Source organism: Oryctolagus cuniculus, chromosome 12, assembly GCF_051225735.1.
Source record: "Oryctolagus cuniculus isolate XC-2025 breed Fujian yellow rabbit chromosome 12, ASM5122573v1, whole genome shotgun sequence".
NCBI lineage: Eukaryota > Metazoa > Chordata > Mammalia > Lagomorpha > Leporidae > Oryctolagus > Oryctolagus cuniculus.
Genome location: NC_142878.1, coordinates 50,095 through 78,094, shown reverse-complemented (window position 1 = coordinate 78,094; position 28,000 = coordinate 50,095). Strand labels below are relative to the sequence as shown.

The following is a 28,000-nucleotide window of genomic DNA, read 5'->3' as shown; positions in this document are numbered from 1 at the left end:
CAGCCACCACCTACAAGCGCAGAGTGCAGAAGCGGAGTTCCCGGACCCTGCAGAGGAGCCAGGCCAGCTCAGCGCCCTGAGGGGACCTCCAGGTCGAGTCGGATGCTGAGCCCAGGAGCCCACCAGGCTAAGAGTGCGTCCCACCCAGACGATGTCCTCTCGTTGCCGCTTTTTGTCATATATGGAATCCCATTAAAGAAGCAAAACATAAATCCCACACGTGTAAGCACCACACCCCACCCACCCCCAGATCACCAAAACTGCATCTAATTTGTCCCCCAAACGCCAAAGCCAAGCACTTCCCGCAACCCACGGACTGAGGTTAGAGACAATCTCCCGTCGTGCCTTTCCAGGGACCAGGGCAGGGACAGGGGAGAGGGGGAGGGGTTAAGTTAAATAAAGAAGATTATTTTTTGTTTCCTGACTTTATCCAAGAGCAGTGCAATGTTGGTTATTTCACCTCCAGGGAGAGCTAGGGAGGTGGGAGGAGGGGCCAGAAGGAGCTGGAAGGGGCAGAGGCCCAGGGGCCGGACCAGAGCCGCAGCTGAATGTATTGGAGAAGGAGCCGGGGGGGTGGTGCCCTCTGAGTGGGGCCAGTGAGCCATCGGGGGTCGTGCTCCCCTGCAGGGCTCCTCCTCTCCTCTCACCTGGTTCTGCCGCCGGTGGGAGTCTACCTCGGCAGGGCTGGGTGGGGGCACTGCTCCCCTTCCCTACCCCCATCCCCGGGACCGTGCAGGCACCAGGGTTCCGTGCACCTATTTATATTTTTGGAAACTAAAGATTATGATAATTATAATAATAAAGACTTTGGAACACATCCATTTCTTTTCCCTTCTTCAATGTAAGAGGAAGCCAGGATCCGGGTGCTGCGGAGGGCTCTTAGGCAGTTGACCAAGTGACCCCCACATCGGGGGAGTGCCCCCGTCTATTCAGAGTGGCTGCCGTGGCCACGAGTGCTGCGCTGTGCTGTGCTCTCAGTGGAGTGTGAGAGCACACAGGACATGTGCACCTGTCATCACTGACGTGTCCTCAAAAACTCCAGAGAAACAGGCGTGGTCACATGCGCAGTGCAGCTCTGTGACGTCACTGCTTATGTGACAGGTACCAATCAGCAGACTGAGTCCCAGGACCAGGATTTACAAGAGGGAAGAAAAAAACACAGATTGCAACTAGTGTGGAAGCTGAGGAACTGCTCACACACGGGTTCAAGGGTCTGCGGGCTTTTGTGACGTCTAGGCATCCTGCTCTCAAGCAGATGACTCAGCTGCCGCCCTAGGCTGCCGCTGGGGTGAGTGTGCTCAGCCGCCAGTGTTGGGGCGGGGACGCCTGAGCATTTGGGGGAGGGATGCCCGAGTTCTGGCCGTGAACATTGCGGGGAGCAGGGGAATGCCCGAATCCTGGCTGTGAGCACAGGGCAGTGGCGGGGGTGGGGAACGGGATGCCCAAGTTCTGGCCACGAGTGTTGTTGGGGGATGCCCAAGTCCCGGCTGCGAGTGGCAGGGGGCACACCCTCTGAGTGGGAATTTGAGTGTGCTAGCATTTTTTTTTTTAAAGATTCACTTATTTATTTGAAAGACAGAGATACGGAGAGAGTGGGAGACCAAGCATGCTTTCATCTGCTGGTCCACTCCCCACTGGTGGCAAAAGCCAGGGCTGAGGCAGGCTGAAGCCAGCGCCTGGATGTCCATGTGCGTCTCCCACATGGGTGCAGGGCAGGCACCTGGGCCATTTTCCACTGCTTTCCCAGGCTAGCAAGGAGCTGGATTGGAAGTGGAGCAGCGGGGACTTGAACCACTGCCCATATGGGATGCCAGCTACACCACACCAGCCCCTGTCAGAATCTTTAGGTCTGTGCGCAGTTGAATGTTGGCAGGTGAGAGTGCAGGAGTGCCCACTTCACCTGTGACTGGCTGATGGGGGCAAAAGCAGAGGGAAGTGCCAGCCACCTGGGAGGGGCTCCATGATGCTGTGACTGACGGCGACACCTCCGGATGTCCAGCTGGAGCGTGCGTCAGAATCTTCTGGGAGCCGGGCTCACCAGGCCTTGTAGGGGCCCAGGAATCTGGTTTCAGTGCCCCGGACACGGCCAGCCGGGGAAGGGCCTGCCTGCTGGAGGGGGACGGCTGGTCCCCAAGACCTCTGGCCTCTGAGACCCTCCGCAGGGCGAGCCTCACCCCTCCCCTGCCAGGCCTCACACACACTCACACGGGAGGACACAAGCCGGGCCCCAGCTGCGAGGCCAGCCCCCGAGGGAGGCCAGCTCTGGAGTGCACTGACCCAGCTGACCTCTTGGCCCCATCACATCCACTGGGCAGAGCGCTGGGCCCTGAGAGGGGGTGGACCGGGCAGCCCGACCAAGAGGGGACTGCAGCCACCGACTGTTCAGGGGAGGACACGCCCGAGGGCCGCTCCCCACACAGGGAGAAGTCAGAAGAAAACTTGGGAACTTTCAGAACTTAGAAAGGAGGTGAGAATGGCATCAAATTTCTCCGTTCCTCTGGATCTCACCCAGGAGCTCAGGGACCCATCAAGAGGTCAGCCTTGCTCCCAGCCCCTTCCTGCCCAGGCTGGGCACCACCTCCCTGGGCAAGGGGCTGACTGGAGTCAGCAAGGCCCTCCAACGTCCCCAAGCAGGCAGGAGGGCTCCTTGGAGGAGGTGGCCTGGGCTATGCAAGTACAAAAACAAAAACAAAATTTCGCCAACCCACAGGGAAAGTGAGCTTAATAAACACCGTCCACGAGGGAGGGGGGACGGAATGGGGCCGTAGTGCTGGCAGTAGCCACAAACATAGGAGCAGCTCCAGCGGCCCACAGTGGGGGTGGGAGTGACCTCAGGGCAGTGGTGTGTGGTGCACACACGAGTGAGAGGTGTGTGATGTGTGGTGTGATGTGAATGCAGTGTTGCTGGGTGTGTGGTGTGTGCTGTGCAGAGTAGGAGGTGTGTGTAATGGGTGTGCAATATGTGAATGCAGTGTGTGTGGCGCAAACACAAGTGGGAGGTGTGTAAAGGGTGTGAGTGTGGTGTGTGACGTGTGAATGTAGCATCAGTGTGTGCTGGGCACAGTGGGAGGTGTATGTGATGGGTGTGCAACCTGTGAATGCAGTGAGTGTGCAGTGCACATACAAGTGGGAAGTGTGTAAAGGGTGTGTGTATGTGTGCTGTGCACACGAGAGGGAGGTGTGTGACATGTGAGTGTGGTGCACACAAGGTGTGTGGTATGTGAGTGTGGCATCAGCATGTGCTCTGCACACAGCACCTGCTGTGGATGAAGCCACCTGAAGTCAATGCCAGGTCTGCCGGGTGATGGCGCCAATGTCCCTCCCTTAGAGGGGAAGACCTCTGAGCACCAGGTGCAGGACTGGAAGCAAAGCAGGTCACAAGGACCCAGCAGGAAGTCCTCCCAAGCTTCTCTGAGGACAGGGACCCAGTTCTGAGGTTCTGATGGGCTGGTCTTGGCACTGGTGCTCCTGTGCACACTCACCCTTGGTCCCACTACGGCCAGCCTTGTTCCCATTTCACAGGTGAACTGAGGCCTAGAGAACCTAACTGCCCAAGGCCACACAGGCCCAGCATCTGCACCGACTCACTGACTGAGGCTCTCATCTACTAGTCGCTCGCCATATTTATCCCGAGAACACAAGAGAGCGGACTCGTGGAAGGGCAGGGGCCACAGGTCATGGCACCAACAGCCGCAATGCAGGGCGAGGGTTGGACAGAGGGCGGGCGAGTGTGGTTACAGCAGTCTCACATACCAGCAGTGGGTAGGGGGCCAGCACATGGGATTTCAACCCTGGCCATCCACGCTGAGTCCATGCAGACTGCCCAGGGAAGGAACTGAGGAAGGAGTGGGTCAACAGTGAGGGATGAAGGCAGGAAGGAGGGACTGAGGGCACAGGTGACTCCACAGTCACCTCTGGTCTCGTGGGCAGGCGGGGGCTTGGTGAGCAGGGTCCGGCTGCATGCACAGCCCCTCAGCAATGAGAAGAAACACACGGCCAAGCTGGCAGACGGGAGGGCAGCCCTTCCCTCTGCAGCTGGGACTCTCGGCACCAGCAAGGCTCAGGTCACAGTTCCTGGACAAGCAGAACCACCCAGGGCAGGGCTGCTTCTCCCAGTGTCTGCTGGTCCCCAGGGGAGGTCAGAAAAGGCGTCTGGGGGAGGGAGGAGTCCCGAGGTCATCAACTCCCAGAACAGGTGACAGCAAACCCGGTGCACCCAGAGCTCAGCCAAAGGAAGGAGGGGCTGAGGGGCCCACAGGGGTGAGGAGTCGCCCTCCCCATTTTTTGTTTTTGACAGGCAGAGTTAGTGAGAAAGAGAAAGGTCTTCCTTTTCCATTGGTTCACCCCCCAAATGGCCGCTACGGCCGGCACACTGCACCAATCTGAAGCCAGGAGCCAGGTGCTTCTCCTGGTCTCCCATGGGGTGCAGGGCCCAAGTACTTGGGCCATCCTCCACTGCCTTCCCAGGCCACAGCAGAGAGCTGGCCTGGACGAGGAGCAACCGGGACAGAATCCGGCACCACAACTGGAACTAGAACCCGGGGTGCCGGTGCCACAGGCAGAGGATTAGCCTAGTGAGCCGTGGCCCTCCCCATTCTTGTGGAGACCACCCCCTGGCTCTTCACCCCATCCCTATTCCCGCCCCATCCAGATGGCAACAGCAGCCCTCGCAAAGGAGTCCACTCCAGAATCTTCCAGGAGGTGCCAGCAAAGCTATGTCTGCCTGCCCAGAGGCACCTGTGTGTTTCCAGCATGGATCCCAGAGTCTGGATGGGAAAATTCACGTTTCACACTAGGCTGGCTTCACACACCCCTTCCCAGGGAGTCAGTTCCTCCTCTGCCACCCCTTCCCAGATCACCAGGCCACTGTCCTGGCCACATTGCCATGGAGAGGGCAGAGTACCCTGGGCTTTCCTCCCCACACAGCCCTAAAAGTAGCCTGGGATCATGGGGTTCCTGTTTCTTCAGTCCAGCCCTCGGGCTGCAGAGAAAATGGAAACTCCTGAAGAAACCTCAGCTCAGGCAGGGCCCATCTTCCTGGTGTGGGAGGGAACCAGGCATTCACGGAGAGTCTGTGTGCAGTGGGAGTCCTGGGCCCCTCACCAGACAGCAGTTGTGGGCACTTGCCAGGGGCAGCAGGAAGTGGAAGTCCCACCCCCTAGAGACAGACAGACAGACACACACACACACAATCTCCATCCTACTGCTGTTGAGCTACTTGAACACAAGGGGGCGCTGCAGGGGCCCCGCAGCACTGGCTGGAGCAGTACAGACCACACCGAGTCCCAGTGAAGAACACAAATGTATCTGGAAGCTGCCTGTGTGCTGTGGGGTGAGAACAGCAGAATGGCACCACACCCGCCCGGCCAGCCCCCTCCCTTCCGCAAACCTCCAGGCCAAGACAAGGGTCAGTAGCAGTCTCTGGGGAGATAGGAGGAAAGGTTCTGGGGCTAGGTGGATGTGAGGATGTAGTATATGGGAAAAGAAGCCGGGGCTCTTCAGTGTCAGCCAGGGCCTGGCAGCAGGCACCCACCCCCAACTCCAGCCCCGAGTGATGCCTGAGAAATCGGGATGGTAGGAGGGCCAGGCGCCAGAGCAGTGGGAGCTGAGGGTGAAGAGAAGAGAGGAGCGTCTGGTTGGCCCCCCTCTGAGGCTGTACTACAGCCCATGGCAGGAGCCCCCCTGGCCGGGGCCCCAAGGAGCTGAAGGTGAGGAGGAAAGAGGAGTGTCTGGTGCCACCCCCTATAGGGAGCCAGGGCAGGAGCCCCCACCCCCAGGCCCCCAGGGAGCTGAGGGTGAGGAGGAGAGAGGAGCGTCTGGTGGGACCCCCTCTTGGGCTACAGCCAGGCAGGAGGCCCCCTGGCCGGGCCCCCACTAGCAGCCCAGCAGCTCCAGGCGCAGAGTGATGCGGTTGTGCCACGCCACGGGCAGGATGCGCACAAAGCGAGCCAGCACGGGCGTCTCAAACACATTCTTCTTGTGCGAGTAGTTGTCCAGGTTGCCAGGGAAAACCTGGAGACAGAGGGAATGGCATCAGCAGGACCCCAGGGCTGGCAGCCCTCCCTCCCGGGCCCAGGTGGCATGAGGGAAGACAGCCGGACACACACACACCTTGCTGTCCGTGGCCCCCTGTTCCTTGTACTCGGTCCAGTTCCGGCCATCGTTGCTGTGGGCCACCTTGTAGGCTGCCACGTACTGGATGTGGCCAAAGTCCCGAGCCCCCTGGGTGATGACGCCTGTCACCCGCTTTTGGGAACCCAGGTCGACCTGCAGGAGAGCCACGGGGCAGTCAGGTGGACAGGCAGATGCACTGGGGCACAATCAGATGGACGGACAGACACGCTGGGGCACAGTCAGGTGGACAGGCAGATGCACTGGGGCACAGTCAGGTGGACGGACAGACACACTGGGGCACAGTCAGGTGGACAGGCAGATGCACTGGGGCACAGTCAGGTGGACGGACAGACACACTGGGGCACAGTCAGGTGGACAGGCAGATGCACTGGGGCACAGTCAGTTGGACGGACAGACACGCTGGGGCACAGTCAGGTGGACAGACAGACGCACTGGGGCAGTCAGGTGGACAGGCAGACGCACTGGGGCACAGTCAGGTGGACGGACAGACGCATTGGGGCACAGTCAGGTGGATGGACAGACACGCTGGGGCACAGTCAGGTGGACAGGCAGACGCACTGGGGCACAGTCAGGTGGACGGACAGACACGCTGGGGCATAGTCAGGTGGACAGACAGACGCACTGGGGCCTGCAGACACACCTGCCCCACACCCGACCAGCCTGGAGGACTGGTCAGCCATGCCTGGAGGTGGTCCAAGCCCCAGGCTGCAAAGCTCACACAGCCTCCCAGCCAGCAAGCCCCAGGTTAGTGGTCACCTGCCAGGCTAGTGCTCACCTGTCCAAGATAGTGGTCACCTGCCCAAGGTTGGCCCTCACCTGCCCCAGATTAGCGCTCACCTGCCCAGGCTAGTCCTCACCTGCCCCAGGTTAGTCCTCACCTGCCAGGCTAGTGCTCACCTGTCACAGACTAGTGGTCGCCTGCCCAAGGTTAGTCCTCACGTGCCCCAGACTAGTGCTCACCTTCCCCAGACTAGTCCTCACCAGCCCCAGACCAGCACTCACCTGCCCCAGACTAGTCCTCACCTGCCCAGGCTAGTCCTCATCTGCCCAGGCTAGTCCTCATCTGCCAGGATAGCTGCCCCATCAGAAAGACTGTTTACCCATTTCCACAAAGCCCAAGGCCTTCCCACAGCCCATGTGGAGAGGTCCCCAGCGGCCTGGGTGGGTCTCCAGCTCCCTCCTGCTCTGCTGCCCGCAGGCAGAGCCTCATCCACTGGGCCAGCCAACAGGGCCTTGCACACCCTTCCCCACCTGGAGAAGGCGGGAGAAAGGGAAAGGCTCAAGTACAAGAGCCACGGCTTTTCAGAAACTCTTCTGGGGAGCAGAAGTCCGGGCTGGGCAACATCAAAGATCTGGCTGACCTGGCCCTGCAGCCCGGTAGGGCCTGACCCACCTGCAGCCACTCAGAGGCGTCATTACTCTGGGCCGTCCAGGCGTTGAACTTGCCCTGCTTGTCCAGTCGCCCGTAGAAGGGATACCAGCCAAAGGCACGCAGGCCCCAGGTCTTGTAGCTGCTGGAGGCCGTGATCTGCTTGTCGGGGATAGTGTTGTCCTTTAGGCCCAGGGGTTCTGAGCATCCTGCTGGCAAAGGAGGCCGGCACTGTGATCCCAGGGTGTAGACACGAGGCCACGGAGGGGAAAACTCCACAGCCCCGATCAGAACCAGCTGCTCCACCTTCTCACTGCCTGCCCTGCCCAGCTGCTCCCATCCCCACCCCGACCTGTCCCTCACAGACCACCCAGGACCACCCTTCTCCCTCTCCAGCTTCTCCACCACCTCCAACCTCTTCCGGGCCTGACCTGCTCCAAGGAGCCTGCCCTGACCCCTTCACTGGGGAAGGTCCCCTCCCTGCTCTGGACTCAGCACCCCTGCTCTACCCCTGGTGCAGCTGCCAGCCACACCTCTGAGTTCGGGGATTGCTGTCAAGAACAACCACCTCTGTATTCAGTGCTCCTTCAGTCCTTAAATCTGCCACAGAAAAATCCAGAATGAAGCAGAAATGGCATTTAGGAACCCCATTCTACAGATGGAAAAACTGAGGCCAAGAGCCATTAGCAGCATGTCCACACCCCACTACCACCACCCTACACACACACACACACCCCGGACAGCAGCGCCACCATCCACTCATCCCCCAGGAGCCAGGAAGGCCCACCTGGCAGTGAGGACAACACTCCTGCCTCCAGCTGCAAGAAGCCCGAGACCCCATGCCTTCTGGGGACTTTTCTGCAGCAGCCCTACCAGAGAGCCTTGCACACTCCGCAGATGAGTTCCGGGTGCCGTCCCACGGGTCCGAGGGCCCGAGAAGCCGGCCTTTGTTCTAGGGCTGACCCACACTCCCAGCAATGTGCAGGCTACTGTGCTGGTATCTGCGCCTGCATGTGGCCAGGACAGCCGGGCACAGGCAGGAGATAACACTTGTAAAGAATGGGGGTGTCCCCTACCCCTGGCAGAACCCCACTTCAGGGACCGGCACTATGGCACCCCACAGTGGAGTGCCACAGCTCCCTGCTGACGGCCTGGGAAAGCAGCAGAGGATGGCCTGAGTGCTTGGGCCCTGAACCCACGTAGGAGACTCGGATGGAGTTCCCGGGGAGTGAACCACTGAATGGATGTCTTTCTGTCTCTCCCTCCTCCCTCCCTGTCACTCCATTTTTCAAGTGAAAAAGTTTTTAAAGTGAAAAAGAAGAGGAGGAAGAAGAACAGGAACAGCTGAGGGGAGGGGCAGGGGCCTGCAGAGCCACAGGTCCATCTGGGAACAGATCAGCGATCATGCGGTGCTAAGCCTCCCCGTCACCAACTGCCTGCCAATCATACTCTGACCTTGTGATGGCTGAGTACCAAGGGAACCCCACCTTAGCCCATGAAGAAAGGCCTCGGGCAGGGGGATGGCCCAGCTCTTGGCTAAAGAACAGGGAAGTCCTGAGGCAGGCAAAGCCGGGCAGCCTTGCCGATGGCAACAATCCTAGCCGTTCACTCAGACTGGGCCCGCACAGAGATCACCAGCCCCAGCAGGTCACGCCCCCGCTCTGGGCCTCCCCAGGAAATCAGCCTTCCAGGAAAGAGCAGCTGACAGGTTCTAGACAACTCCAGGACTCTCAGCTCCGTCACGCTGTGAAGGAGGGAGGCCCTTCTCGCTGTGACTGGGTCCACATCTGGTGTCCAGCAGGCCCAGGGTGTGACGCTAACACTGCTGGCCCACGGGGCGCTGCCCCTCACTCTCTAAGGGCCACAGAACCTGGCATCTTCTTAAGTCCCCCACCCAACACCCGCATCGCGTCACCACCCAGCCGCCCTCAGGGTGCCCATGGCCACCTGACCGGAACAGCGCTGTAAGGTCGAGGGTCTCACCTTACTGTTCCCCAGAGCCAGGTACTGAGCCACTTAATAAAATGTCTTAACAGAAGTTTACTGAGTCAAAGACTTCACACACTTTCCAAGGACACAGTTCCTGCCTGCAAAGAGGCGACCGTGGCACAGGGCAGTTCCTCCGTGCACGCCTGTGACCTCCCATACCTCGGCCTCACACACTCAACACGCCCTTTAGTTGGCAGGAATGCCTGTCGGGAAAAGGGTCAGCTGGGCCCTGAGGGCGGACGAGCCAGCTCTGCGGCTCCGGCTCCGGCTCCGGCTCCGTTAGAGGCTCCTCCCGGCCCAAGGCTAAGGCAGCAGTGCTGAGAGGCCTGCCGGCAGGGCACAGGCTTGGCTCTGTCCCCCATCAGCTGCTTAAATTCCCTTTTCGCAAAAATAGTCTTTTACTCCCCACTTCCAGGACGAGGCTCAGAGGCAGGAAGAGAAGGAACACAACTGAAGCTCAGGCAAAGCCACCGCCTGCAGCACCGGCATCCCCTGTGGGCTTGGCTTTGAGTCTCGGCAGCTCCACTTCAGACCCAGCTCCCTGCTGATGCACCTGGGAAAGCAGCTGAAGATGGCCCAAGTGCTTGGACCCCTACCCTACGTGGGAGACCAGGAAGAAGCTCCTGACTTTGGTCTGGCCCAGCCCTGGCCATTGCTGCCATTTGGGGAGTAAACCAGCGAATGGAAGACTTGTCTCTCTCTCTCTCTGCCTCTGCGTCTCTGTAACTCTGCCTTTCAAATAAATAAGTAAGTCCTCAAAAATCAAAAAGAGGCAGGCAGAGAGCTCAGCTCTGAGTGGTTTTAGGGTGATCTCTGAAGGTAAGAGGAAGGGGTGCCACATAAGGAGAGAGGGGTGTGTAACAAGAAAGGGTGTCACATAAGGAGAGAGGGGTATGTAACAGGACTGGTCTTTGAAGACAAGAAAGGTAGACCACAGCTTGGCCCAATAAGCTGTAAGTTCCCCCAGTGGCCAGCAGGGGACACTGTGTCTGCAGAGACAGGGAACTACCCAGACCCCCAACAAGGAAAACGCTGAGACAGGACAGCCAGTGGAGTCTGCAATGGGGAGTTTTCCGGGCTCTGGTTAAAGCTGTCCTATTCGGGGCCCCCCAACTCTCCCACCAAAGGCAGGAAGCACGAGCTTAGAATCTACAGACCTAGAAGCCCCCATGCTTCCCCCAAGTGCAGACCACAGGCGGTTTGGCAGGGGAAACACTAGATGGCCCAGAGACCTGGAACCAGTTTCTTTTTTTCTTTTTTTTTTTTGACAGGCAGCGTGGACAGTGAGAGAGAGAGAGAGAGAAAGGTCTTCCTTTGCTGTTGGTTCACCCTCCAATGGCCGCCATGCTGCAGCCAGCGCACCGCGCTGATCCGAAGGCAGGAGCCAGGTACTTCTCCTGGTCTCCCATGGGGTGCAGGGCCCAAGCACTTGGGCCATCCTCCACTGCACTCCCTGGCCACAGCAGAGGGCTGGCCTGGAAGAGGGGCAACCAGGACAGAATCCGGTGCCCCGACCGGGACTAGAACCCGGTGTGCCAGCGCTGCAAGGCGGAGGATTAGCCTAGTGAGCCGCGGCACCGGCCAAGGAACCAGTTTCAATACCCTAATAAACATCTGAGTCTCGCTTCATCATTCATCAGGTATTTTGAGCACTGGGACTACATCAGGGAACAAAACAAATCCCCTTCCCTTGTAGAGCTACAAAACGGCAGCAACGCTGGGTGTTCTAGAAATTGAAGAAGCCACCCAGAACTAGTGAAAATGCTTTGCAAACTGACGTGATGCTTCTTCTCTCTGCCAGCCACTGCCCAGAGCCATGGGGTGGCGGGCTGGGAACACCTACGCAGGGTGCCTCCTGTCTGAGCCCAGGTCCCTGGGTCTTCCTGCTGGCCCACCTGGCTCAAGCAGGCTGAGAAGCGAGGGAGCAGGGCCCTCTCCTAGGATTGGCTGCCGCGCCTGCACTCACCATTCAGCTCACAGCCCAGGAGCTCCATGCGGAGGGTGCAGCCCCGGTGGCAGGTCACGGGGTACAGCCGCACATACTGTGCCTCCAGAGGGGACTCGAACAGGTTGGTCTTCAGTCCACTGTTGTCCACGTTACCGGCAAACACCTGGGAGGGAAGGGACAGGCCAGGAGGAGAGGTCGGTGTGGCAGTCACCTTCCTCTGTGTCTGCGAGGCAGAGGTGAGCCGAGCAGGCAAGGACTCAGCAGAGCCAAGAGGCCTCACACAGCAGCAGTCTGGTTGGCCAGCACACGGCATTCAACACAGCTGCTGCTTCTCACACCCTTCTTGTACCATCCTGGGGCCTAAGCACCAACACCGACCCACAGGGGCCTTTATTCTGACCATCCTGGCCCACAGCATGCAATGTTTGCCTTGTGAGTGGTGCCCACTTAGTGATGCTACCCTTGAGCAGGATACAACCTGCACAACTCTACGTGGCCCTGAGGGCTCTAGTGTCATACCACCCCACAGGGTCTCCCACACGCTTGTGCCTAAGTGGAACTAGCACTGCCTGGGTCTGCTGATTTCTGGGAACAAGATGCACCTGGAGACGTGCCTCATCTGACTCACCCAGGGCACCCTGCCCGAGGAAGGGCCCCCCAACAAGCCCCACCTTGTCTCCAGACCCGTCCGCTTCCTGGATGAACTGGAACTTGCGCCCATCCAAGCTGTAGGCCACCTTTAAGGTCTTCACGTACTCAGCGCTGCCCGCGCGGCTGGCACCTTGTGTCACAACACCTGTCACCCACATCTTCCGCAGCAGATTCACCTGGGCCAGAGGCAGGCAAGACGGCACCCTCATCTCCCGGCTCCCTTCCACCTCTTCTCTCCTCCCACCCAGGGGAGGGACAGCCCAGGCAGAACAAAGGAAGAGAGCCCTCAGGCTCTCCACCTGGTGCTCAGGCGGCCAGAGAGGCCTCATCCAGTGCAGACAGCCCTCCACAGCCTGGGGCCTGCTCCCTCCACTCAGAGACCTCACCTGTGTGACCCATGCTGCAGAGGCCCCAGTGTTCGCCCTGCCACAGCGACCCCCAACACGGAGCCTCTCCCATCACCCCATCTTGGGGATTCCTCATCTGTACCTGGATCCAGGGCTTCCTATCATAGTTGCTGGCTGTCCAGGCGTTGACAATGCCAGTGCGGTGAAGCCGGGCCAGCTCCGGGGCCCAGCGCTGCAAACCCAGGAAGCCCAAGTGCACCGATGAAGCAGAGAGCTGCGAGTCGGCGATGGCACCGCCCTCCATGCCCAGTGGCTTGGCGCACCCTGAGCAGAGGGAGACGGCAGTCAGGTGGCCATCCAAGCAGGTCCCAGGGTCCAGTGAGGACCAGAGGAGAAGACAGTAGGACAGCACTCAGAACCTCGTACACAGCAGGGACCATGGAGGGACGTGCCGGTAGGCGGTGTCGCTCTTGTAGGGCACCCAGCAGCTGTGCTAGCATACAGGGGAGGACCGTCAAGAAGGGCTTTGGGGAAAAAGGGTGTCCCTCGAACAGCGTGAGCAGTGTGTGCACAACACACAAGGTCATACACACATGATGGGTGTGAACATGCACAACACACACGTGATATGTGTGAATGTACACAACACACAAGGCCACACACACACACGATGCATGTGAACATGCACAACAAACACACGATGCGTGTGAACATACACACACACAGGCCACACACACGTGCGATGGGTGTGAACGCCATTTCACTTTTCCTCACACCCCTTTGCCTCTTCCACCTGTGGGTCCTGACCCAGCAGCCTCTCTCATTCTAGGGACACTCACGGTGTATGCCCGGGCTTTCCAACTGTCACACAGAACCCAGGGATACACCCAGTCTCTCTCCAACACCCCAGGCTCCAGCTGAGCTCAGCACCATCCCCTTCTCGTAGGAAGAGAGCAGGGAGGCACAGAGCAAGCCGTGGCTAACCCAGGCGCAACTCCAGCTCTGCCTCTCCAACTCTCCTCACGTGCTACCCTGAGGGACCCCAGTGTGCACTCCTGGGGCTACTGGGGTCCCTACTGACTCCATGGAAACAAACAGAATGAACAAGGAGAGCTGTCCCCCTGAATGTGTGGTCACCCCCTACGTTCTGCTCCAGGCGCTGCCCTGTCTGTCCATCCTGGGGCAGACCCCAGGCCAAGAAGCTGGGAGACTAGGCACGCAATTCCAACTGTGACACACCCACGGCTACCTCAGATTCAGCACGGTAATTAGTGGGCTCAGCTGGCCCCACCCTGGGCTCTGTCTGCCTTAGCCTCCACCCCCACAACCCCTACACTCACAACCTCAGCCCTGCAACCACGGTATGCTCCTCCCAGGGCCCAGCTCCCACTCGGTGGTCCCAGCCCTCCCTGCCCCTTCCTGGCGGTCAGCACATCTCAGAGGCATTCCCTGTATCTACTCCAAGGAGGGTACAAAGCCACCTGCCCCTACCCACAGTGCTCAGCGACACAGCCACTGACCTGAAGAAACTGGGGGCCCCACACCCATCTCCACGCCGCAGGCAGCAGAGGAAGAGCCCTACTAGGGCTGGGGAGAGGGCGGAGGGGTTCCAGCTGGGCCAGGATGGGGGGCGGCACGGAGAATCACTGCTGGCAAGGTCTCCTGGGCACCCACCAAGGGCCACTGAGTAAATACCCAAACAGGTCAGGCAGGTCAGTGCCCCTGCGCCCTCCAGGCCTCTGACTGTACACGAGCGAACATGGCCTCGGCTGCCTGGGCCTCTTCCTCCACCATCACGCAGCCCTCTGCAGTTGCGAGGAAGCCACGGTCGGTCATGGGCCCTGAGGTCAGCCTGACTCACTGAGCTCTCGGGCCCCGAGAGATTAACAACTCCTAGTAGAAAAGTCCCCAGACCTAACCCTGATGCTGTGCCTGGTTGACGGAACTCAGAAAAGAGCACTCCCACGACGGAACTCAGAAAAGAGCACTCCCACGACCTCTAGGGTCACCAAGCCCTTCCTTCCCCCACAGTCCCAGGAGAGACGCGGATGGAACGAAGCCTGGGAAGGGACGACAGGACCTCTGCCCCGTGCCTGAAGAGGCTCCGTCCTTTGCTCAGTGTCCCCAGAGGCAGCCTTGACACAGGAGAGGCCAGCACACGGCCACACCCCCACCCCATACTCACTGGTTTCACAGTGGGTGCCCATGTAGCCCTGAGGGCACTCGCAGATATAGTGGGTGAAGACATCCCCTCGGTGAGCGTCACCAACCACCTGGCATTCAGCATTGTTGTAGCAGGGGTTTGGGGAACAGGGACCTGGCAACACGGAGACAGACAAGATGGATAGGTGATCAGGAAGGAGTTGCAGACAGACACAGGAGGCAGCAGATGGGCCCAGCCCAAAAGAACCCTTCCCCCGACTCAGCCCACTCTCTCTCCCATCCGTGCCCTCCCCTCCCCCAACCTGCCAAATGGAGCCTGGGCCAGTCACGAGTAGGTGACTCGGGGCACCCCAGGTAAAAAACTGGGGACTGCTGCCCATGAGAGAAGCTGGAGGCTGGGGGTCAAGAGCAGCGGGCACAGCCCAGGGCAGGTACCTTCCTCCGTCTCGTTGCACACGAGGCCAGTGAAGCCTTCAGGGCAGAGGCAGAAGAAGGGGGCAGCATCCTGGCCCATCAAGCAGGTTCCACCGTTGAGGCACTGGCTGGAGTCACAGAAGTCACCTGCAAGAGCAGCCCTGCCTCAGGACCCCACGGAGCCCAGGACTACTGGGAAAGGGGTGGGAAGCTGACAGGTGACAAGAGGCACCAGCCCAGCACAAGCTTTAGCAAAGCCGCACTGAGCACCCCTGGAGGTGGGCGTTTCACAGGGGAGGGACCGTCTGAGCTCATCTGAAAGGCAGCACAGCACTCTGAAAAAGCAGGAGCCTGCTGCAGGACACTGGCCGGATGGGGAGTCAGGAGTCCGTCTGGGAGCCCCTAAAACGAGACAAGCTTCTGGGGCTGGCGCTGTGGCACAGTGGGTTAAGCCCTGGCCTGAAGCGCTGGCATCCCATACGGGCGTCGGTTCAAGTCCTGGCTGCTCCACTTCTGATCCAGCTCTCTGGTATGGCCTGGGAAAGCAACAAGAAGATGGCCCAAGTCCTTGGGCTCCTGCACCCACGTGGGAGACCAGGAAGAAGCTCCTGGCTTTGGATCGGCACAGCTCTGGCCATTGCGGCCGTCTGGGGAGTGAACCAGCAGATGGAAGACTTCTCTCTCTGTCTCCACCTCTCTCTGTAACTCTGTCTTTCAAATAATGAAAATAAACCTTTAAAAAAAGAGAGAGAGACAAGCTTCCCCGGCACCGTGCAGCCCGGAGAAGACACAGAGAATCCAGGTGTGCGGTGGGAGGTGGGAAGCCCAGTACAATTCTGGAAAGGAGGTAAAGGGGCGTGTCCGGAGCTGCAGACAGGACCCCCAGGCACAGGGGTGTCCCAGACTGGACCTGAGGTACACGGGGTACACCATGAAGAGGCGGCAGGCAGCTGTGCTGGAGGCCTGGGGGGCAGAAGTGCACAGCCAGCTGCAAAGGAGAATACAGGAGGAGCAGGTGCAGGCTGCGGTCAAGGGCACTTGGGTTTGCATCTGAAGGACTGTACCTGGCACCCAGCGGCCTCAAATCCTGCACCCATCCCCACATCCAGGCTCTGCACTCAGCCTGTCCCCAGGCCACCGAGCAAACTGCAGTCCACTGGGGCTGCCAGGCCCAGGAGGCTCCTCCAGCTGACCTCAGAAACCCCAAAGAGCTGCCCCAGACCCCACACCCAAGCCCATCATTTGGGGTAAAACGTGAGAAAACATTTTCCTGCCTTCAGTGCTCCACCCCAGGCTCCCAAGGCCCGAGAGAGACCCAGGGCCGGACCATGGTCACCACCAAGGGGAACCGGCCCTGGAGCGCCGCCTTAGCGGGGCCTGGGGAGCTTAAGGCTGCTCCCGAGGGCTGTGGTCAGTGGCTCTAAATAGCCAGTTAATCCATCCCCCAAGCTGGCAGGCGACAGGCACTGTGCGGTCAGGGGCTCTGCAGTGGCCAGAGGCCTGGGATCCTGTCCCAGCACCGACCCTCTCCTCTCGCTTTACTGCTTCCAAAGGAAACGGGGCGGGGGGGGGGGGAGTCCTCCCCTGACCCCGCCTGCACCCGCATTTCTGCGAAAGCCGGGCCACCCCGAACCCGCCAGCCCGGAAGACCCGCCCCGGTATGTTCCCGAAGGCTCCGGGTGGGAGGGCGGGAAGGAGTGGAAGGGACTCGAGTGGGGGCCCGGGGCACCCTGAAGGTCTCAGCTCCAGCCCCGGGTCACAGCAATGCAAGGACGCGAGGCCAGGCGCAGCAGCAGACTTCCCGCTTCTGTCAATTCCGCCTCTATGGAAAACGAGGGGCCGGGGGTACTCCGACAGTCCCCGTTTTCCAGGGCTCCATCGGGGTGGGGCATCCCAGGACCAGCCCGCTGGGGCCCAGCTGTCCTCAGGGCTCCAGGCGGGGGAGGAGGATCCGCCGGACGCGGCAGCCGGCCAAGGCCGCGGCCCGGGGCCCAGGAGGCGGCCCTCTTCCCAGCCCCGCCCCGCCTGCCGGGCCTCCGGGACCCCAGCGCAAACGGGACAAGCGGGGGCGCGAAAGTGCGGGGAAGTTTCCACAGCCAGCAGGGGCGGGGCCCTGAGCACAGGAGCCCAGAGTCCCCGGGGTGAGGCTGCAGGGAGCGCGCGGCCAGGGGCCTCGCCGCACGGACGGCAAAGAGGCCACGCAGCGCATTCCTGTGTCACGTGTCAGCCACGTCCTGTGGGCGGCGGGGATGCCGCCCGTGTCCCGCGTCCACGCGCGCCCCGACGCCCGGGCGCAGAGCCCCGCGGCTACCCGCACGGAGGCAGGCGGCTCCCGGTACCAAGGGGCTCCCCGCACAGAGGCGGCGCGGACTCACCCGAGGCGGCCAGCACTCCCGAGGCGCACAGCAGCGCGCCGCACAGCGCGGCCCACAGACGGAGGTCCTGCATGCTGCCGGGCGCGGGCGCTGCTCCCGCCCCGCAACACCGGAATAAATCGGTGGCGCAGCACCGCCCACCGGCCCACGTGCTCCGCGCGGCCGGCGGGGGCGGGCTCGGGGCGGAGCTCAGCCGTACCCGCCCCCTGCCTGGCCGCACCCGCGCCTCGCCGGTCCCGCGCCCTGAGCCGCCCCGGAGCCACGCAGAAGCAGGTTTTGGACGTGCGGAGCCCGGGTGCGTGCCGGGCCCTGGACCCCGGGGGCCTTGCGGGCTATGGGCGATGCCCATCAAAATCTCGGACGCCGACGTCACCCGAGCTTCGGCAGCTAGGCCCCCTCGCCCATGCCGGCGCGCGGAGCGCGGCCAGCGACCGAGGCCCACGGAGGAATGCGCGTTCTCCGTGAGCGTCTAAGGGGGCCTGGAGGCTTTGCCGCAGCGACCCGGGGAGGGAGGCCTCGCCCCGGGGCCTCGCGGAGAGCTCTGGTGTAGTGTACGTGCGCGTGCCCGCGAAGGAGCGCAGGGAACGCCAAGCTCTGTCGAGGTGGAGGAGCGGCTGGGGGCCCCGGTGGGAGCCCACGATTCAGACCGTTCCGCGTGCGGGTTCCTCAAGACGCTGGAAACACCTGTCGCGTGACTGCCTGCAGCTCTGGCCGGTGCGTGTCCAGGGAGAGAGGTGAGAGAGGCGCCCGCACCGCGGGTCCCTACAGCAGCAGCGAGACCGGTGCCCTCCCAGCCCCCCGCGGAGCGTCTGGGTGCCTGGTATGATAGGTTCACATTATGTAAAGGTATTGAAATATTGCACTAAGTGCCACAAAAAAGTGCAAGCACTGCATGTTAATAGAAACATTTTAAAAGCAGACTTTTCAGAAGGGGGAAAGCATGTGTAATCAACTCAACAAAGAAAAAGCATTTGATAGCATCCAAACACCTTCCTGAGAAAGCACTCCCAAACTAGGGTGGAGAACGTCTGCAGAACCGCCACAGCCCCGTCGTCCTCACAGTGAGAGCCGACATTCCCCTAAGCCCGGGGCGGGGGGGGGGGGGGCACAAGTTTGCACCTGCCACTGCGGCCCCACTGCACCGAAGGCTCCAGCGCCCGATAGGTAAGAGACAGAAAAGGCATCCGGCTTGGGAAGGAGTGAAAGCCGACTGTTTCTCCTCGGATAACCTGACCTTGTATGTGGAATACACCAAAGAATACTCCCGCACAAAAGTTATTAAAGTTCGGAAACGAGTCTTCAAGATACAAGATCAGTACACAGAAACGGGGTGAGTGTGACCCGAGCTGGAACAGTGGAAGGGCTGCCTAGGGCCTCCACCCGTACCAGCTGCACACTCGGGTAAAATAATTCAGTGTAAAGGCGAAAACGAGAGCTGAGCCACAAAAGCACAGGCTTTGTATGATACTGTGACTTCACTGTGTGATGTGCCTGAAGTAGGAAGATTCTTAACTGTGGCTTCGAAGCAGAGTGGCAGTTTCTAGAGGCTGAGCTGGGGGGGCAGGCTCAGTCCTGCGGGGTGCAGCTGTGGCGGAGGTCAGCTTGACACTGGGTGAGCCCACCGAACACCACCGAACTGCGCGTTCAGAAGCTGTCGAGGAGCCAAGTTTTATAATGATTTTTACAACAAAAGTGAATGAATATCTTACGAAGATAACTGTATTGTTGCTATCCCACCACGCCATCCCACACACTGAGGGCATAGCTGTCTCACTGTGTGAGCATACTGTGTTTAAGAAGATAATTCCAGGCCGGAGCTGTGGCTCACTAGGCTAATCCTCCGCCTGCAGCGCTGGCACCCTGGGTTCTAGTCCCGGTTGCTCCTCTTCCAATCCAGCTCTCTGCTGTGGCCCGGGAGTGCAGTGGAGGATGGCCCAAGTGCTTGGGCCCTGCACCCCCATGGGAGACCAGGAGAAGCACCTGGCTCCTGGCTTTGGATCAGCACGGTGCACTGGCCGCATTGTGCCGGCTGCAGCGGCCACTGGGGGTGAACCAACGGCAAAGGAAGACCTTTCTCTCTGTCTCTTTCTCTCACTGTCCACTCTGCCTGTCAAAAAAAAAAAAAAAAAGATAATTCCAGGTTGTAGTAAGTTCTGTGATTGCAGGAAGAGCTGACAGAATGGGAACAAGGGAAGGAAAACCAATTTAAGTAGGAGGCCAGCAAAGACCTCATGAGCAGGCAGCGTTCCTGCCGCGACCCTCAGTGGTGAGAAGGCCGCCTCCCGGTGCCTGGGAAGTATGATCCCTAGAAAGGAGCGAAACACTCCACAAGTGGACCCCAGCACATCAACCGATTCTAAACGAAAGTGCCGTGGTATTCAATGGAAAGAAGACAGTCTTTTCAGCAATTAGTGCTGAACAGCTGGATGTCTATCTGCCAAAAAGACTCCACACCTTGCCCAGAGGTTAACTCAAAATGGATCAAGTCTAACTGTAGAACTTCTGGAAGAAAACAGGAAATCCACGTGACCTTTGATGCCATGAATTTTTAGACTTTCAAAAGCAAGATCTGTGAAAGAAAACTGGGTAAATCTGACTTGATCAAAAGTGAACTATTTGCTCTGCGAAAAAGATTTAGTAAGAGAACTAAAAGACAAATCAGGGGCTGGCACTATGGTGAAGTGGGTTGAACTGCTGCCTGCAGCACCGGCACCGCATATAGGTACCTGTTCCAGTCCTGGCTGCTCCACTTCCAATCCAGCTCTCTGCTACGGTGCCTGGGAAAGGAGCAGAAGATGGCCCAAGTCCTTGGGCTGCTGCATCCATGTGGGAGACCCAGATGAAGCTCCTGGCTCCTGACTCCTGACTTCAGCCTGGCCCAGCCCAAACTTTTGTGGACATCTGGGGAGTGAACCAGTGGATTGACGATTCTCCTCACCCCCTGCCCTGTAACTCTGACTTTCAAAATAGATGAATAAATAAATCTTTTTTATTTATTTTTTTTTATTTTTGACAGGCAGAGTGGACAGTGAGAGAAAGAGACAGAGAGAAAGGTCTTCCTTTGCCGTTGGTTCACCCTCCAATGGCCGCCGCGGCCAGCATGCTGCGGCCGGCGCACCGCGCTGATCCGATGGCAGGAGCCAGGAGCCAGGTGCTTTTCCTGGTCTCCCATGGGGTGCAGGGCCCAAGCACCTGGGCCATCCTCCACTGCACTCCCTGGCCATAGCAGAGGGCTGGCCTGGAAGAGGGGCAACCGGGACAGAATCCGGCGCCCCGACCGGGACTAGAACCCGGTGTGCCGGCGCTGCTAGGCGGAGGATTAGCCTATTGAGCCGCGGCGCCGGCCATAAATCTTTTTAAAAAATAATTTTAAAAAATTCAAATTTAAATTAAAAAAATTTTTTTTTTAAATGTTAAATGTGGGACCGGTACTGTAGTATAGCAGGTAAAGGCACTGCCTACAGTGCCGGCATCCCCTATGGGCACTGGTTCAAGTTTCAGCTGCTCCACTTCGGATCCAGCTGTCTGCTATGGCCTGGGAAAGCAGTGGAAGATGGCCCAAGTCCTTGGGCCCCTGCACCCGCATGGGATACCCTGAAGAAGCTCCTGGCTCCTGGCTCCTGGCTCCTAGCTTCTGGCTGCTAGCTTCGGATTGGTGCAGCTCCGGCTGTTGTGTTTATTGCATAGTCATCAAAACCTGGAAACAATGAAAATATCCTTCAACAGGAGGGTGAGTACACACTGGGCTGCAGCTGAATAGGATTTCATGATCACAGGGACTGAGCTATTGAGTCACACAATATGGAGGAATCCTAACTGAATTACGCTACGAAGGTAGAAAAAGGCCGCACGTTTCAAGATTTCATTCATTCATTAAAACTCTGGGGATGAACAACGGATCACGGTGTGCTGGGGACTGGGCGTGAGCAGTGTGTGCTTACAATGGGGAAGCCCCAGTGAATTTTTAGGTGGTGTCCTTATTCTGTGTGACTCTGGAGCCTGGGCTGTGGTGCTGTGCACTCACCAAAGCGGTGCTGTGCACTCACCAAAGCCCACGGCCCTTCCTGGCATAAAGAGTGAGCATTATGCAATTTTTAAAAATGTCAGCCAGGATGATGGAGCACCCCAGATGGTGACAAAGCGACCTAGCCGTGCTGCGAATGTGAAGTGACCTTGCTGAAGGGAGCTACAGAGACGGGTTGACCTGGAAACTCTGGAAAAGTGTCTTGACTGAAACCATGAGGCTGCAGAACAGTGACATCGCCTGACCACTGAACTCCAGGTCACATGGAAAGAAAACATGCTACAGACAATGGATGGTCAGTGGGCGGAGCTAGCCTTGTCCCTGTCAGAGGAACATTCTGGATCAGCAGATCTGTACAGATCTATACTCGTCTGTACCAGTGAGTCAGAAGCAGCAGTGGGAATCCATGTTTCCCCTCACATGGATGAATCCATGTGACCCATGGTTTGGAATCCATAGGTGCATTTCCCTCCTCTGTCTGCTTGGAGCCCTGAAGGCAGGGAGACCCCAGTGGCAGTGAACAGCCTCTTGCTTCCACCTCGGTGCCCAAGGCCATCCTCCGGTAAAAGGAACCAGAACTCCTGGGAGAAATGGCTGGTTCTAGGGCTGGGCAGAGAGGACACAGGATGACCCTGGAGCTTCTTAGAAAAGGGTGTGGGCACATCACAGGGACACAAAAGCCAGCCTGAAAGGGCGTCCAGCCACCGAAACTGAAAATATGGGAGCAACAAAGTGAGTAACAAAGTGTGGAATAAATATCCATGAGACCGTGCTATACAGGTAATCGAATGAGTGAATAAGAAATAGGGGAGAAGAGACCAATCTTTACAGAAGAATTGCAACTAATTTACATAGGGGTTTCCTCATCCAGAGGTGGTGGTTATCAGCCCCTCCCTTGTTTTAGCATAGGCTGTGCTATGCTATATCTGCTGTAAAATAAAGTGTGAGGTTGGTTTGTGTGTTTGTTGGGGTTTTCTTTTTAATATGTATGTATTTATTTGAAAAGCTGAGTTAGAGAGAGAGGGATGGATCTTCCATCCACTGGTTCACTACCCACATGGCCACAATGGCTAGGGCTCGGCCTGGCTGAAGTTAGGATCCAGGAGCTTCATCCAGGCCTCCCACGTGGGTGCAGGGCCCAAGCACTTGGGCCATCTTCTGCCGATTTCTCAGGTGCATTCACAGGGAGCTGGATTGGAAGTAGAGCAGCCAGGATTTGAACAGGTGCCCATATGGGATGCTGCATCACAGACAGCAGCTCCACCCTCTATACCACAACACTGGTCCCAATGTTCTTAAAATATGGAGCAGGTGTTGTGACACAGCAGGTTGAGCTACCGCCTGCAACTCTGACATTCCAAATCCAGAGCCCCAGTTCGAATCTTGGCTGCTCAGCTTTGAACCCATCTCCCTGCTGATGCACCCAGGAAGGCAGTGGAAGATGGCCCAAGTGCTTATGCCCCTGCCACCCATATGGGAGACCCAAATGGAGTTCCAGGCTCCTGACTTCAACCCAGACTAGGACCAGCCATTGTGGCCATTTGGGGAGTGAGTCAGCAAATGGAAGATTTCATTCTTTCTCCCCATCTCTCTCTCTCTGTCACTCTGCCTTTCAAATAAATAGAATATCTCTCTCAGATAGAAAGATATAGATATAGATATAGATATAGATATAGATATAGATATAGATATAGATATAGATATAGATATGACTGGCTGCTGTGTGGAGAATGTCTCCTAGAGAGACAGACCAGTTAGGAAGCTCTGCGGTGGCCCAGGAGAAAGGTGATGGTGAATACTGAGCCAATAGGATGTGGCAATGCAAAGGAGGTGTGGGGCCAGGGTGCCACAAAGACCCTGGTCTGAGCAACCAAGTGGATGGCGGTACTTTACTAAAAACAAACAAACCAGCATGTCACACACCTGTCCCATCCATACAGTGAGCTCCTTATCTCCAAGAAGGGGCACAAGTGCCCAGCACAAAAGAAGTACCCCTAAAAACTTTGCTCAGTAAGTGGTTCCCCCGTGAGCAGAACCAGGCCAGGGTGTGGAGGCAGTGGAAGAGGAGGTGTGTGCAGGATAGGGGAGTGTGCTCCAGTGAGCAGAGCTACATGTGCAAGGAGGGGTGGGTGGAAGTTGCTGGGGGTCAGTGAAGGGCCAGCCACAGGAGGACAGTGGATAAGATGGACTGCAAGGGCAGGTGGGCTCTGAGGCCTGCATTGTACCTAGGGTGTTGGTTCTGCGTATTTGATGTGGAGAGGAGGGAGAGGTTCTCTGGTCCAGCCTTTCCTCCCATTCCCCCCCTTCTCAGGCTCACACTCATGCCCTCCAAATGCACACCCCCCCCCCCCAGCTGTGCCGTTCCCAAACCAGATGTTCTGGGCTGGGCACTCCTCATAGTCTGCGAGCAAACATCCCAGCCCAGCCACCAAACAACCTCCTTCTGTTTCCAAGCCAGAGGCCAAGGGCCAGAGGCCAGTGCCAAGGAATAAATTTGCTTCAGTTTAAAAATACGCTGTGCTTTTTCATTGAAACCCAAGGAGCTGGTCAAACTCTGAGCTGCTTTTGTATAAATGTCCATCCTTGGGGGTCCTGCTGACTGCTGCCCTCCCCTGATTTTCTCTGACTTCTCCCTCCATCCCTGACTCATTTCCCCTCTCTGACACCTGCAGCCTGGACACTTGGAGCCAATGGCCTCAGCCAGTGGTCTCCACAGTCAAATGGTATCCTGCCATCTTCTCGCCCAGTGTGCATCTGCTACTCTGAGATCCAGAGGTGAGCCCTGGCCTGGCTACCGGTCAGGCACATTGATTTTATCCATTCAAAGGTCATTTCCTCTCCTTCCCAGATACAGATCAGTAGCATCCATTGGCCCAGAACAGCTCCAGGAGCCTGCATCATCCATTGTAAAGGAGTATGCCCATGACTGAGGCCGGTATTTGATGGGCAGAATAGGAGAGATGGAGAGGAAATGCCTTAGAAGTATTTATTTTTATAGGGCTCCACTCAAAGCCTTTCTAATTCATCCAAATGGCTATCTGGACAACTCATCTCATATCTGAGTCCAGAGAAAAGCCATTTCAAGAAGAACATCAAGTCTTTTCTTCGGAATTGAGCCCAGAAACTGCTGAGAGGATCCCCAGTTGGACAGGGTTGAGAGGCAGGCAGTGGACCGTCGGCCCAGAGGGCTGGTCACTACTTAGCTCCCACCCAGCACCCAGCCTTTCCAGTTCTTACTCCCTCCCCCTGCCCTAGTTGTGCGAGGAGTCAGATGGGTTAACTGAGGGTGGGAAATGTCTCTTCCCCAACCGTTATCTTGGGCAAGGTCAGAGTGCCTGCCTGCCCTCTCCTCAAAGCTTCCACTCAGGAGAACAGCGAGGGGGTGGGAGTTCCTTCTGAGTGCCCCAATTACCGTAAAGTGAACGAGGTGTCCCGCCCTCTGATGCTTCTTTATTTTATCGTGAGCAAGCCAGACAGGATGAAGGACTGCACACCAGGTCTTATAACTGAATGTCAAGATTTTTCTTCCCCAAATTGTGCCTAAAAACCCCAGTACCATCACCCTCTTCAGGTTTTTCCTCGTTGGAAGCCCTTTCCTTGCCACCCTGGCCGGAGGTCTCTGCCTCTAATCAATCTCGCTTTTAAATTTTTCTGCTTGTCTGCATGGAAATTATTCTTCCATGTGAGACAAAGAACCGAGGTAATCATGTTTTCTCTGCCGATGTCTCACCCATTACAGTTAGAAGGGCCTCTCTTTAAGGTGTTAGTGGAAATCAGTGTGGGGTTCTTGTCTTTGCACAAGAAAGAGTTCAGGCATGAGACAGAGCAAAGCAGCAAGGTTTGTTAGGGACAGGGCATCTGTCAGAACAGAAGGAACAGAGAGAGAGAGAGAGAGAGAGAGAGCGCGAGTGCTGTGGGGAATCCCACAGGAGTCCAAAAAAAAAAAAAAATAGATTCACAGATCACCGCTTACCTGACCACCAGAAGGAGGTGAACTGTAGAAATTCCACAGAGAATCCTAGAGTCAAAACAACTACCACTAGCCACAAAGTGAAAGTAAAGAGAGATGGAGTCACTCGTGTCAAGCCAGAGACTGATGACATCACTTACGCTAAGCTAATGCTTGCCAAGAAGAAAGCTCCTCATCAGACGGAGCAGACACCTCTGGAGAGCTGATAAGGTGCGTGTGATGGATGATAACCTTGGCTACCTCACTTAGACGCATCCTGATTGGCCGCACCCTGAGGGTGAGCTGGGTACACCCTGTCCTAGGCATGGGATTGGCGGCACCCAACTGAACAAGCAGGAGAGCTGCCAAGAAAACTAGGATAAAAGGAGAGCCTTTGGCATTGCTCTCCGTCCTCTCGAGGATCATGGCCCGGTGTGTGTGAACCTCTGGATCTCCACACATCTGGAGCTGAAGGGGCAGCCTGTTACTCTGTGAGGAACAGGTAATGGCAGAAGGTGACAGCAGATCAAGGGCCCAGTGTGTGTGAAACTCTGGATCCCCTCGCATTTGGAGCTGAAGAGCCGGGGACCAAACTCCAGTGGAGCTTCGGCCTTGCCGCCTCGCCTGGACCCCTTATCAGCCTGCTGCCAGGCCTCCTGACCGCAGAGCCAGACCAGGCCTCTCAGTAGGGAAGCCTCGAGCCCACTGCCCAGAGTGACAGCCTTCCCACGACTTCCTGCCTGTAAGTGACTGATCCAAGATCCGTCTCTGCTGAGACGTTGAGCTCCGGACTATGAACACGGACTCTTTTTTGTGACTGTGATACGAACCTTGAGAACACAGCCTTTATAAATGGCATTAACTATGTGTAATGTAAGATGAGTAGGCTTTGACCCTATGACTAAGAGGAATGATACTGCCTTGCTGTACACATACTGTTATAGTTGGATAGCCCTTGAAGTTGCTTTAGCGCTGTATATTGTGATCTGTGCTTTAATGAATATAATTGATGAGTAGTAAGGAAATAGTATTATTGTTAAGCATTGATTCCAGTAGTTCTTTAGTATCATTGTTAAGGAAATAGTGTTATTATGACAGTTAAGTGTTATTGTAGTAGTTAAGTGAAGTATTAGTTAAGCCCTAGGTTGAATTTGCTGTGGATTACGTGTTTGCCGGTGTTGCTATCTATTAATCCACGGATTGAATGTGTTGTGGGTTGGTTGATGTCGATACTGATAAGTATATTGATACTGATAAGTATATTGACTTTAATGAGCCTATTGATAAGTAGTATGATAAAAACCTCTGGTGTGTAAGCAATAAAATCTTTCATTGGAAAGGCAGTCTCAGGTCTGTGTGTTCCCTCTTCCCTGTGCTCCGACACGTCACCCTTAAGCCCTGTCGAGCTGCGTGACAGCAGGCACTCGCGACAAGAGCCATCACTCAGAGTGGGGAGAGCAAGGTCACAGGGTGAAATGGAAAGAACACAGCTGACAGGCAGGCAGCTCAGCAGAGTGAGAGCTGAGCACACAGTCTATTCTGATAAGGGAAGGGGTCCGGGTTTCTCCTTCCCCTCTGTTGCAAGCGTAGTAATGGAGCGGAGGTGGTGTTGGTCCCAATAAGGCTTTTTTATTGTGCAGTAGGGAAATCTTATGTTTTAGTTTGTATAACACAACATGCTGGGTAAACCAACCACCCAAGGTTCCTAAGGTATCTCTGGTGCTCCTCAGGTGTGTCTTAGCCCTGAGGCAGAGTTGCACATCGTCCGCAGTGGTGGTGCCTTGGTGCCTCTGAGCTGGAAAGCACAGGTCTTCAAGGGGATCAGGGTCTCGGCATCTGGCTGGTGTTTCAGCTGGGGAGGGCAGAGCCTCGAGGTCCGGTGAGCACAGGGCTGGCTGGGAGAACTTCTCTCGCAGGAGGATCTGAATGCCGTGGGTCACCCGGAAGGAGCTTTTGCTCAGCCGCACTCAGTAGAATCTGTTCAGGCTCCCCGTGGACCTCCTCAGTCTGTGGTTTATATACGTGTTCTGACAGTGTAGGGTTGATAAGGTCTTGAGGAAGCTGTGTGCAGGCCGTGGGCAGTTCTCATCAAGTCCATGCAGACCTCCTACTGTCTGCATAGCTCTTGCTTGTTTTTGTTAATATTATGGTGAAGCTGTTTAATTTTCTGCTCCCTACACCCTCCTCCAGGACAAAGGGTTTGCTGAGCATAAATTAGGAAAAGTCCTCTGGAGGGTTCACTGCTCAGTGCTGTCAGAGACTGGGGAGCCCACCACAGGCAGAGAGGCCTGCCCTAGGTTGTGAGGTTGTATTGCTCACTGTCATCAAGCCAGGTAACCGCGTGGTGCTGAGGAGAGAGGATCCTCCCGGGGAGCTTTCCCTGGGGAGGGCTGAGTTCTGCTGGAACGTTACTGGGGTCTGCGCAGGACTGCAGTGTGAGTCCTGGGCTGCTTCCAAGGGGGGCTTCTGCCCGGGCTGTGCTCCTCAGGCCCCTCCCACACACAGGCTCATTTCTAACTTCCTATCTAACAAAGGGACCTTTCAGAGCAAGGATTCCTGGGAGCTAAGTGTCCTCTTTCTATCTGCTGCTTCCTTTTTAAAGCCATCAACCCCAGAACATGTCAAGCACTCGTGTT

At 57.3% G+C, this 28,000-nt stretch overlaps 2 protein-coding genes across 6 annotated transcripts in view; one reads left to right on the top strand and one right to left on the bottom strand.

The window, feature by feature from the left end:
• The window catches only part of ACAN (aggrecan), a 54,903-nt gene extending 49,112 nt beyond the window's left edge, over positions 1–5,791 (top strand). For all 4 annotated transcript variants that reach the window (XM_051839801.3, XM_051839812.3, XM_051839800.3 and 1 more), the window contains one exon: positions 4–5,791. In XM_051839801.3, coding sequence (XP_051695761.3) covers positions 4–80 — 77 coding nt within the window. In that variant the 3' untranslated portion in view covers positions 81–5,791. The remainder of the gene's footprint in view (positions 1–3) is intronic.
• MFGE8 (milk fat globule EGF and factor V/VIII domain containing) lies at positions 5,284–17,483 on the bottom strand. 2 transcript variants are annotated; one of them, XM_008251720.5, is made up of 9 exons: positions 17,392–17,483; positions 15,038–15,163; positions 14,625–14,756; positions 12,582–12,763; positions 12,113–12,268; positions 11,460–11,604; positions 7,529–7,716; positions 6,112–6,267; positions 5,284–6,012 (listed from the first exon to the last, which is right to left on the bottom strand). In XM_008251720.5, the coding sequence occupies exons 1-9, from the start codon at positions 17,462–17,464 to the stop codon at positions 5,875–5,877; spliced, it is 1,296 nt and encodes a 431-aa protein (XP_008249942.3). In that variant the 5' UTR covers positions 17,465–17,483; the 3' UTR covers positions 5,284–5,874. The 2 variants fall into 2 exon arrangements, with proteins under 2 accessions (XP_008249942.3, XP_002723419.4); XM_002723373.6 differs by having other exon boundaries at positions 7,529–7,713.
• Positions 17,484–28,000: the final 10,517 nt, after the last annotated feature.

What these genes read in the sequence shown, in the direction of transcription:
- MFGE8 (XM_008251720.5), bottom strand. Translation starts at nt 17,464, where the DNA reads ATGCAGGACCTCCGTCTGTGGGCCGCGCTGTGCGGCGCGCTGCTGTGC. An exon ending in GTGCAACGAGACGGAGGAAG is followed by an intron (nt 14,757 to 15,037) that starts GTACCTGCCCTG and finishes CCGTGTTGCCAG; the next exon opens with GTCCCTGTTCCCCAAACCCC. An exon ending in GGGCACCCACTGTGAAACCA is followed by an intron (nt 12,764 to 14,624) that starts GTGAGTATGGGG and finishes CCCTCTGCTCAG; the next exon opens with GGTGCGCCAAGCCACTGGGC.